This window comes from Rattus rattus, chromosome 2 (assembly GCF_011064425.1).
Source record: "Rattus rattus isolate New Zealand chromosome 2, Rrattus_CSIRO_v1, whole genome shotgun sequence".
Lineage (NCBI taxonomy): Eukaryota > Metazoa > Chordata > Mammalia > Rodentia > Muridae > Rattus > Rattus rattus.
In genome coordinates this window covers 119,336,071-119,347,339 of record NC_046155.1, presented here as the reverse complement: position 1 = coordinate 119,347,339, position 11,269 = coordinate 119,336,071, and the positions used below count along the sequence as shown (strand labels likewise).

General features: G+C 51.2%; 1 protein-coding gene across 1 annotated transcript; it reads right to left on the bottom strand.

The window, feature by feature from the left end:
* Positions 1 to 2,944: 2,944 nt before the first annotated feature.
* On the bottom strand, positions 2,945 to 11,121 carry Wdr73 (WD repeat domain 73). Its single transcript, XM_032893331.1, has 8 exons — positions 11,040 to 11,121; positions 10,530 to 10,597; positions 10,239 to 10,327; positions 9,844 to 9,932; positions 9,251 to 9,315; positions 5,070 to 5,234; positions 4,433 to 4,798; positions 2,945 to 3,567 (listed from the first exon to the last, which is right to left on the bottom strand). Exons 1-8 carry the CDS (start codon positions 11,078 to 11,080, stop codon positions 3,335 to 3,337), a joined length of 1,116 nt encoding a protein of 371 aa, XP_032749222.1. The 5' UTR covers positions 11,081 to 11,121; the 3' UTR covers positions 2,945 to 3,334.
* Between the last annotated feature and the right edge of the window lie 148 nt (positions 11,122 to 11,269).

Genomic DNA, 11,269 nt, shown 5'->3' with positions numbered 1-11,269 from the left:
TTATTTGTGTATGTGTGCACACAGGTGCCTGCAGAGGGCAGAAGAAGGCAGTGGGTCTCCCTGGAGTGAGCTACAGACAGGTGTGGGGGCTGGGAACTGAGGTCCAGTCCTCTCCCAGAGCATCAGGAGCTCCTAACCTCTGAGCTATCTCTCCAGCCCTGAAATGTTTTACTTTTAATCATCCAAACCTAAGATTCCTTATCTATTAGACAATAATGCCCCGTCTCCCACCTAACACTGGCCTCAGTGTCCTTGCTGAGTCCTTGCTACTATGACTGCTGTAGGTACCCTGAGTGGTCACTTGTAACATTTGACCTCTGGGCTGGCTCATCTCCTAGGATTCATTTGCCCAAGTCCAAGGATAGCCTTGGGCAGAGGGAACGCCATGTACTTGACCAGCTGGGTTCTGCTCCTTGTGTTAAGTGCACGCATGGGTCTGCATGCTCACTCTTCCTGCTGCCTGGCCCAATCCAGTATCACTCACAGCCCCCTGCACGCATCACTGACAGGCCCCAAGCCCGCTTCCTCAGGTGTAGCCCCATTACTCCTGGGGTTGGGGCTCTGACTTTCCCAGTGATGTCCCCTCTGCCTGAACACAGGATATAACTCAACTGTCACCTTCCCTGAGTGAGCCTACTCTCACCAAGCACATATGTGAACGGAGCCCATGCTGCAGGGCATGTGCCCCCTTTCTAAGCCAGGCCCTATGTATCCAGTTCAGTATCTCATCTTAGCACCTAGGCTGGCACAGCGAGGCATTCAGGAACGTCTGGAAATGGCTAAGTGAGACAGATGGAGCCTACAGCATCACTGTTTCCACAGCTGCCTCCTTCTCATTCCTCCAAATCCAGCCCTTCCCCCTTCTCTGGGACAGAGCTGACCAGAGAGCATGCGGTAGCCTGCTAGTCTCCCTCCCACCAGTGAGCACGCCTAGCCCCGCCCCCTTTTTCTAGAGGGAAGAAAACACTGAATTCTAGCTAGCTTTTGTCAGTGCTTTCCTGACTCTCAGCACTTAGACCAGGCTAGGCTAGGTCATAAGATACGGAACTAACACTCCTCACCAAAAAAAAAAAAAAAAAAAAAAAAAAGGAAACACTGCACCTCAGAGAACAAGACACTCCCTTTATTCTCTGGGTCCCACTGAGCGAGCGACAGTGTTAGTCCTAACTCTACTATCCTGACTTGAGGGAAGGCCCCCTTACAACTCTCACAGCCCTGGCCTTCTCATTCAGCTAATGCTCTCCCCCTTCACAGCCCCACCACTGCTGCCTTGGGGCATGGTTGCCTTTCCTCAGATAGCTCATCCAAAGGGAAGTTTGCGTTGCCTCTGTGAACCTTCAAACTTGTCCTCTGTCATTCTGTAGCAGTCGGCTCTCTTTGTGGAACCCGGCTCTGGCCAGACAAGAAGCCTGCAGCTCTTACCTGGAGGCCTCTGGCCTTGAGACTTCCTGCAGCTGTGCACCCATCTCTCCTTCCTTCACTTCCTCCACAGCACTAAACCAGCCCAGTCGCCCGGCGTGGGTTTGCTTTTCCTGGTCGGACCCTGGCTGGTACGTTTCAACAGAGCACCTTCTCCCTCCACAACCAACTTCTGAATTACTCACGAAGCTTCCACATGCTGAAGCCCTGGAGCTCAGCCAGCGGCTGCTGGTAACCGGGATCTCAGGGGAACAAGAGCTCTGCTTTGTAACATTTGCCAGCTCCTGAGATGTAAATACTCCCACCAAGGCTGATTTCAAGCTGTCAATGTGTCACCATGGAGCATGGGTGGCGGGGAGAGCCAGGGGATGAGCTTTAGGAGGGGTGGGGATGACTGAGAAACTTCCGAAACTCTGAGCGAGATCCTGTCGTGAAACGGCAATTCTCACAGCTCTCCAAAACCAACCTTTATCAACTTCACTGTTAAATTATCAAGTAATTCTTTCCCCTGTTGGTCTCAGTGTCACACACTGGGATCCTACCTACTCAGGAAGCTGAGGGAGGAGGGGCATAGCGCCTGAGAAAGGGAAGAGAATCTATCTGTGTCTACATCTTTTGGAATGGCTTCAGGAGGCTTGCACGCTCAAGGTCAATCTGATTCTATATCTCAAAAATAATAAAATACAAATAAATAAATCTTACTTTAAAAAGTTGTTAGGCGGGCTGGAGAGATGGCTCAGAGGTTAAGAGCACTGACTGCTCTTCCAGAGGTCCTGAGTTCAATTCCCAGCAACCACATGGTGGCTCACAACTATCTGTAATCAGGTCTGGTGCCCTCTTTTGGCCTGTGGGCATACATGCAGACAGAAAGCTGTATGATGTATACATAATAAATAAATGTTTAAAAAAAAGTTAAAAAAAAAAAGCTGTTAGGCTTTTCTTTAAAGATTTATTTATTATATATCTGAAGCTGTCTTCAGATACACCAGAAGAGGGCATCAGATCTCATTACAGATGGTTGTGAGCCACCATGTGGTTGCTGGTATTTGAACTCAGGACCTCTGGAAGAGCAGTCAGTGCTCTTAAACCACTGAGCCATCTCTCCAGCCCTGTTAGGTTTTTCTTATCCACAAATGTTTTTTAAGTGCTGTGGTAGGAAGACTGTACCCCTTGCAAATTCATCCATTGAAGTCCCAACCCCCAGAAAGACTAGGGTTAAATAAGGTCATAAGGATGGGACCTGTATCCAACAGTGAGGAAGACAGAGCTCACTCCTGTCACACAGAGTAGTCACGTGTGCACGAGGAAAGCAAGGTGCATCCTTTAGCCAAGCAAACAGGCCTCAGAACGAATCCACCTTCCCAGCACGCGTGCACGCGTGCGCGCGCGCACACACACACACACACACACACACACTCACGAGGAAACACTAAAAGAAACCAGTTGGGACATAACTCAGTATAGTAGGCCCTGGGTTCAATCCCATGGACAAACGCTAAGTAAATTGTTATTTGCTTCTTACTGGTATTCTTTTCAATGTTTATTGGCCCTGAGGCATTGATTCCTTCTGTGAAAAAGTTCACACCCATATTCACACTCTAGCTCTCCTGATTCTCACCATGATGCTGCTGCTGTGTGAAGACAGGAACATAGTCTGCTGATAGACTTGGACAGGCAAGGCTCCTAGAGACAATGGTCGCTTCCAGACATGTTATGCCATTATTCTCAGGTAATTTTCTTGTGACGCTCCCCACAGTACTAGGTGGTAGTTACTACACCTTATTTTACAGATAAGAACAACGGAAGGGCAGGCTAACTTGCCTGAAGCCAATGGCTGTGGTAGACCTGTGGTCACTCAGAGTCCTCATCAGCCTCTCAGGCAGCTCCTCTTGTCAGATGAGAGAAGCTGCTGCTGTCAGGAGGCCTGGAGGTCAACCCAGTCCCACACATGCAGAGTGGCATCACTTGCTGCTGACAGCAAAGTTCTGGGTTTGCTTGGGTGCCAGGTATGGGTGGTGACCAGAGGAGCAGACTCGACCTCATTCCCATCCAGGAAGATGTGGCCTTTGTGGGTGAAAAGAGGCTCCACCTGGGTTTTCTTTCCATCCCATGATGTGACATCATAGATTTGCACCGTCCCATCAAAGCCTGGAGAAGACCGAGGAAAGAAAGCTGCAACCCTACTCTTTCTCGGAGGACTTACTGTCACACTGACACTCAGAGGTCACCCACAGAGAAAGCTGCACTGCACCCGTGTAGGGATGTCTCCATGAGAGCTGTGGATACCCATCGGTGTGTACATCGTCCAGCTTTGCTACACAGGTTCTGGGGACCAAGCTTAGGTCCCCGCTTGCACGGCAAGCTTCACCGAGCTACACCTCCACTTCTGCCTGTGACATCTTTATCCCCATGACAGCATCTCCACAGGAAACGGAGGCAGCAGAAGCTTTCAGGTTGCTCCAGATCCCAATCCCTCCACCCCTGCTCCTGGAGGAAGCCTCGTCTCTCTTCAGTGTTGCTCTCTTGTCCACCTGTCCCTAACCCACCCTGTTCTCCCTGGCACTGTTTCTCCTGTCCTCTCTGGATCCTGGAAGTTCCCCTTTGTGTTTGCAACTGACCTTTCTCACTGGCTCCTGGATGTCCCCCCTGAACACACCCTCACCACGAGAATCCCCAGGTTCCAGGAGCCTCTTGTCATAGTTAAAGCTAAAAAACCAAGCAACAAACAGCTCGCTGAGATGCTGTGGGTGCGGCCTCTGGCTGTCCCAGACCTCACTGTCTACAAGGCTCTCAACACACCTGGACCCCTGCGAGGCTGGTGAGAGCCACCGCCGGCTGCTGTAAGTTCAGTGTCAGCACGGGTGGGGCCTGCCTTGAGGACTCCAAGGCCCGCAGTTGGCATTCTGACAGGCAACCTAAAACCTCTGGAGCCAGGCTAACTACGGGGCTACAGGTTCCTTCCCGAGCACCTACCGCCTCTGGGAGAGCAGTGGAGTAAGTTTCTCAACCGTACCTGAAATAGCCAAGCAGTTGTCCAGGCCTGGAGCCCAGGTCACCCGCAGCAGCTCTGGGTCAGGGCTGGGCTTCAACACTGGGCACTGGGCTGAGCTCACAGGATCACAGAGATTCCGGGGGTCAAGGAGACAGAGCTGCCCATCTGAGCCAAGGCTGGCAATGCAGGGCGCAGGGCCTTGGCCCTTGCTCCTAACTTCTGCACACCATCTCTCTCCACTAGAGCCAGCGCGGGGGCCGACAGTCTCCAATGGCGCCCACTTCTGGCGGGTGTCCACAAGCCCCAGGCGACCTGAGGTGCCGCAGAAAGCAAAGGTATCTGCATCTAGGACTTGAAGGCTGCTCAGGGACTCACTGTCGGTTGTATCTACAAGACAGAGGGCAAAGAAGAAAAGGTGCTGGTGTCAGGTGGGCCTGGCGGGCGGAGGGCCGGAGGGCCGTGCCAGGCCTCCTGTTCATACCCTTCCCTCATCTTGCCAGTCTACTCTGCTGGCAGCTGCAGGGCCTGAAGGCCAGGGCTGGCATCGTGTGCTCCAGGTTTCCCCAGTGCCTGGCACAGAAATCTTGAGCGGTGTCTCACAGTGGCCGAGCCTGGCTAGGGGACAGAGCTGGCTGGGGAGCCAGCAGGGGCACTGTACCTGAGCTGTATGTGATCTTCCGGGACTCTACGTCCACAGTCCTCAGGCCGCTGAGCCGCGCCCCGTGGAGGATCCCAGGCGCCGCAGAGCAGAAGATAGAGACCCGAGGCCAGAGACTCTCCTCTTTGTCCTGCACATCAATGGTACTGACAGCTTCAATGACATCTGCAGCAAAGGGGAAGAGGTCAGAGGGCAGAATGTCAGTGAGGGTGGCTGGTCAGAACCTTCCCTGACATTTAGAAGGTCAGGAGAGAGGGAGCTAAGGGCTGGCGAGCCAGGGCCGACACAAAGGCACTCTGGGTTTTGTTCACATATCTGAAGCTGCCAGATCCCTCTCCTGTCCTCATAAACTATCTTAGGAACTGCTTTGCAGACGGGAGACAATGCGTCACTGCAGCCATCTTGAAATCACAGGTCCTGACATATCTGATGAAGAATAGAGAGGAAAAGGAAGGGAAAAGACACACTGCTGATGTCAGTCACACTACAGTAAAATGTGACAAGCACCGAGTTCATGAACCAGTTCTGGTTCTTCCAAAATATGCTCCGTGACCTCACGGCTTCATGGCTGCCAGACCTGGCAGCTCCCAGCTGCGCTGCAGACGTCACAGATGTCACAGATAAAAATGGGAAACCAGGAAGGGCCACCTCTCAAACAAAATGCAACAAAGATGCATTTTCAAGTAAAGTTTTAGTTTAGTTTTTATCTTTAAATACCACTCACTTTGATTATTACCGTATGTGTGTGTGGTGTACCATGAAGCCTGAGAGAAGGTCAGAGAACAACTTGCAGGAAGTCAGTTCTTTGTGTCCACTGTGGGTTCTGGGATTGAATTTAGATCGCCAGATGGTCAGGCTTGGCACAAGCGCCTTTGCCTGCTGAGCCATCTTGCTGGACTTTTCCTTCTCTTTTCCTTCCTTCCTTTTTTTGAGACAGGGTCCTGATGTGTAGCCCAGACTGGCCTCAAACCCTTCATCCTCCTGTCTCTGTCTCCAAGTACTGGAACGAAATGCATTAGTTTTTGTGTGGTTCTCCTTTCTGTGGTTCACTGTCTCAGGCTCAGGAGGCGAGGTGAGCTAACTGTTCCTAGTCTCCGTGCTCTGTATCATTTGTTTTTTTCTTTTTCTTTTGAGCTTTTGGAGATAAGTCTCACTATGTAGACCAGGCTGGCCTCAAACTCACAGAGGTCCACCTGCCTCTGCCTCCCAAGTGCTGACTCATTTGATACCTCCCTTGCTGTCTCTTGAACAATTTGGAACAAGTATCTGCTGCACAAACTACTGAAAAGGGAGATCTCATTTTCTGCTTTGTATTTTTGCCCCCAAAACAACTCACTACTCCATGTCCACACGTGTGGAGACGAAGCTCTGTGTGCCTTTTTAGTTCTAAAAGACAGGCCTTGGTGAGACAGTGGGTGGCCGGTGTGAGAGGTGCTAAAAGGCTGAACGGGAGTGTGTTCCCTCCAGACAGTTCAAACCAGATGCAGGGACTGCTGGGCTCCCACAGCGCCCTGGGGCATCCCATCCTGCCTTTCAACGCCAGCTGAGAAGCACTAGCAGCAGACACAACAGCTGAGCCTGGGGCCATTAGCTGGTCTCCAGGGAGCACGGAAGGCTGCTCTCCTGGGCCATACTTCCCTGACTCTCTCACACTGATCCCAAGGAGCCTGGAGCTCCAGGACCTGCTGCTCTGAGCTGGGAGAGACTTCTCAGCTGCTGCAAGGAAGGAAACCTATTTCAAAGATTGAGCATTAGCAGGGCTAGAACTACGGTTCAATGGCAGAGCGCTGGCCTGACCTATCTGAGGCCTGGATGACCTCTCCACCCAGTACCATAATAACTGCACACACACAGAGCAAGTCCAGCCTCTCTCTCCACTCAGTACAGAGTATGTCCTCTAGAAAACCCCCACCTAGTATACCAAACCTGCATGTTAGGATGCTCTAAGAGCCAGGAGAGGGGACACACTTGGGAGACGGAGACCAGCCTGGCTACACAGTGACTTCCAGGACAGCCCTGATTACATAGCGAGACCCTGCCTCAACAAAACAAAACAAAACAAAACAAAACAGCAAGACACCACCACCATACACCAAAGAGAAGAAAACCACCAAACTGGGACACATTATCAGCAAATATATCTAATAAAGAACGTGTACCCAGCACATATAATGTTTATAACACAAGTAAGTGAGGGGCTTCACAACCACACGAAGCATGATCAGTGGGAAGTGCAAACTCAATACCACACCCATCAGCGTGGCCTCACAAAAAAGCCAGGGTTAGGGACAAGGTTTAATCCCTAGGCACTCAGAGATGGTGACAGATGTCAGTGAACACACGGAAAACGGTGACTTTGCACACTGCTAGTGGGACATAAATGAAACCATTTTGTAAAAGTGTGTGTGTGCGTGCGCGTGCGCATGACTAAGGAGGTCTGAGGGCAGAGAGGGCAGAGGACTGTGAGCTACCCAACATGCTGGGAACCAAGGCCCCGTCCTCTGTAACGGCAGGAAGTGCTCTTAACCACTGAGCCACCTCTCTAGTCTACTTTTAATTTCTCAGAAACAAAACAAAATCTCATAAATTTACCACATAATTCAGTAATATATGTCCATATAAAGATTTGTACAGGCTGGAGAGATGGCTCAGCGGTTAAGAGCACTGACTGCTCTTCCAGAGGTCCTGAGTTCAATTCCCAGCAACCACATGGTGGCTCACAACCATCTGTAATGGGATCTGGTGCCCTCTTCTGGTGTGTCTGAAGGCAGTGTACTCATATATAATAAATTAAAATAAATAAATAAATAAATAAAAGATTTGTACATTGGGGCTGGAAGGGACAGAAAACAAGGTGCCACACTAAGGGCACAGCATCAGCAGTGAAAGGGAACAGATGACTGCTGTGCACTTTATCACGGACATTCTTAAAAAGCTTCTGCCAAGGGACAGAGGCTGGGTACAAGAGAGGGTCGGCTGGTAAGATGGTCTTCAGAACAGGCAAATCCATGACAGAGGAGATAGATTAATAACCGGGGCACAGTGTGACAGCGAGATTAATAGTAAACAGCCTGACAGATCTTTATGGGAACAATAAAAATGTTCTAAGATTGATTTCTAGGGATGGCTGCAAAACTTGGCAAATTATCTTTAAAAATCACTGACCTGTGCACTCAAAATGGACGACTCATTTGGTAGGTGAAGCATTACCCCATCACCCCATTAAAACAGCAGCAACAGGCTGGGGGTGTGTGTGTGGGGTGGTGACTGCCTTTAGCCCCAGCTTTTAATAGGGAGGCAGAGGCAGGCAGGTCTCTGAGGCCAGCCTGGTCTACTCTAGTGAGTTCCAGGTCACCCAGGGCCACACAGAGAAACCCTGCCTTGAAAATCAAAACAAAACAAAACAAAACAAAAAATCAACAACAAAAACCTTCCCCATGTATAGTAAGCGAACAACCACACAGACAAGTACTGAGAGAGCACGTGGTCAGGGATGAGCCTCACAGCAGCCTGTGCAGCAGGGAAGCCTGGGAGAAGTGAGAGCTGCTGCCTGCCAGTGGAGGCTCTGTGGAGGCAGGGTGCAGCGGCCCACTTCCTGCTGTGAGATGTCTCTGAGGACCGGTGGGATGAACGGCTGCATCAGGCAAGAGGAATGCATGCTCTGGTGTCTGCAGAGGGCCTGCAGTCCCACTGCTAGTCCCCACAGGGGGACTTCCTAACTCTGACAAGGGACAGCCAACACTTCCTGCTCTTTCTCTGTGCCCCTTGGGAAGTGGTGTGATCTCTAGGTAAGACAGTCAGTGAGCGTCTTGCGAATTGCTTTCCCCAGAACTAGCACTCTGTACGAGGAGGGACCTCCTCCATGCCGCCTGCTCCACGCTGAGTGCTCCTGAGTGGCTCAGGCTCAGCCCTTCCTCTGCCCACACCCGGCAGAGAGGCCCTGGCTCTCTAGGTGCTCTGCCAGCAGCTGGGGAGGTAAACTGGACTCCTGGAGGAAGTTCAAAGAAGTCCCATTAGGCCTGTCTGCTACACTGTGCATGCTAACTCATGCACGTAGTAGACAGAAACTGTGATGTCCCCCGTCCCCTCCCTTAAGTGCTTTTTCACTGGCTCAGCTAGAGACAGGAGTGTGTGAGCCATTTTCCTAAAACCTCACCTTCCGACAAGTGAGCTTCACTTACCGTTGTCTTCTCTAATTTGCCACACTTGTATGTAACACCCTGGAAGCCCACTGGTCACCAGCAACCTGTTCCAAAGAGACGGAAAATCGTAAATCCACACAGGAAATTTGCCCTCACCCCAACAGCCTTTCCTGTCCAGCCCACTCAGGAGCCCCGGGACCAGCCGCCTTCATTCAACAGATGAGCAGGATCCTGCTTTAGGGACAGGATCACAGCTCAGAGAGAGCCACAGACTGAGCCCAGGCTGCCACAGGTCACAATGGTCTCCTAGAAAGGACACACGTAGGAAGCCTGAACACAGAACCGTGACTAAAAGCTGACAGGGGTCTGTCAGCTCTCGGACAAGCTTCAGAGTACTTTTCCACTCTGTATCTGGTCCCCGGAGCAACCCCATAGACTAGGAGGCTCCACTAATCGAAACGGCTGCTGAGCTAACGATTTCCTCAGATGCTACATCTGTGTGTGACAGCACCATGTATACCCACCCACGTCTGTACACTGAGAGGAGGGCATGCGGATAAAAAGACAGACCCTGCAGAGCATCTCCTGTCATCACCAGAGAACCGAAAGTCTGGGACACAGACTGGCCATACCTGGTATCCGGCACGTGCTTTAGGTCAAAGACAGCTCTGTCTGAGAATCCTCCGTGGCGTACTTTGAAGTCCCTCTCTGGGTATAAGCCCTAAAATGAAAGGGCGGAGCAGTCAGACAGCACCAACTCTCTTGTCCTTTTTGGCTTTTCTAGGCAGAGTCTCTGTGTAGCCCTGGCTGTCCTGGAACCCACTCTGTAGACCAGGCTGGCCTTGAACTCAAAGATCCACCTGCCTCTGCCTCCCCAGTGCTGGGATTTAAGGTGCTCACCACCGCCCAGCTTCTTCTGTGGACTTGAAAGGCAGACCCAGGTACTTGTCAGACATAGTGGGTATAACAGGCACTCCAGAAATGCACAGTAAACTGACACATACATCAGCTTCTCTATTTAAGTTACCTGGTTTTCCTTTACAGAGAGTCTTAGAGGTAGAATCAAATGAAGAATCTCATTTTTTTTCAAACTTTCATAACCAGCAACAAAGACTCCTGAGGAAACAAAACAGTAACTATGATAAAGTGTTAGAAATACCGTGGATCACGGGTGGATTCATAAATTCCCCCAAAGGATAAATACCTTCCCCATTCTCTGAGCAGCCTTGTGTCAGGGCACGGAAGTTGAATGGGTCTCTCTAAAAGTTCGGCCCGAGGCAGAAACCCACCTCTTTTAGTGGCAGGCGAGGTATATTACCTTTTTCACCAACCCATTCAAGAACTCGAGTGGCTCCTGAGAGGTCAAATGCATGGAAGTCTTGGTACCTGCAGGACAGGGAAAGAAAAATCACAGCTAACCAAGAGATTGCTGAAGGATTGGTGGAGCGAGGCTCTGGAGTTAGATAGGCATGGGGCTGGATCTTTTTTTCCTGCATTTTAGAGGCCAGAATGACCATAAGGAACCGAGACTTGGTTCCTCACCTGTGGAACTCCCACAAAGTTGATTTCCCCAAGTTGAGATGATCAGTAAGAGAATCTGTGTTCAAGTTAATCTAGAGGCCGGCACAAGGTAACCGGTCATGTGTGTTTTATCCGCTCTCACAAGCACGGATCTGGCCACATTACTTGCTTACAAAGGGCCGAGGGTCCCAGAGCTAGAACCGGAGATCAGGACCTCCATTCGTCCGTGCCCGGGCACTGCCTGCGAGCCCGCGACGGCCCGCGCCCTCCCCCATTGCCCATCAGACCCGCCCACGACCCGATTTACAAGCGCAAAGACTCCACGAGCCAGTCCTCTGCGAGCTCCATAGCAACTGTGGCTTCCGTCGCTTCACTTCCGCCAGCCAGACTTCCTGGATAGGCGCGCGTTCTCGCGAGGAGAGGGCGTGGTCTTCCGCCTTGCTGGTTCGTGAGCGCTCAGAGCTGCGCGAAGCCTTGATGTTTCTTCGGCTCTGTGTGCAGAGTCCGGATGAAAACGAGGCAAAAAAACCCCCAGAT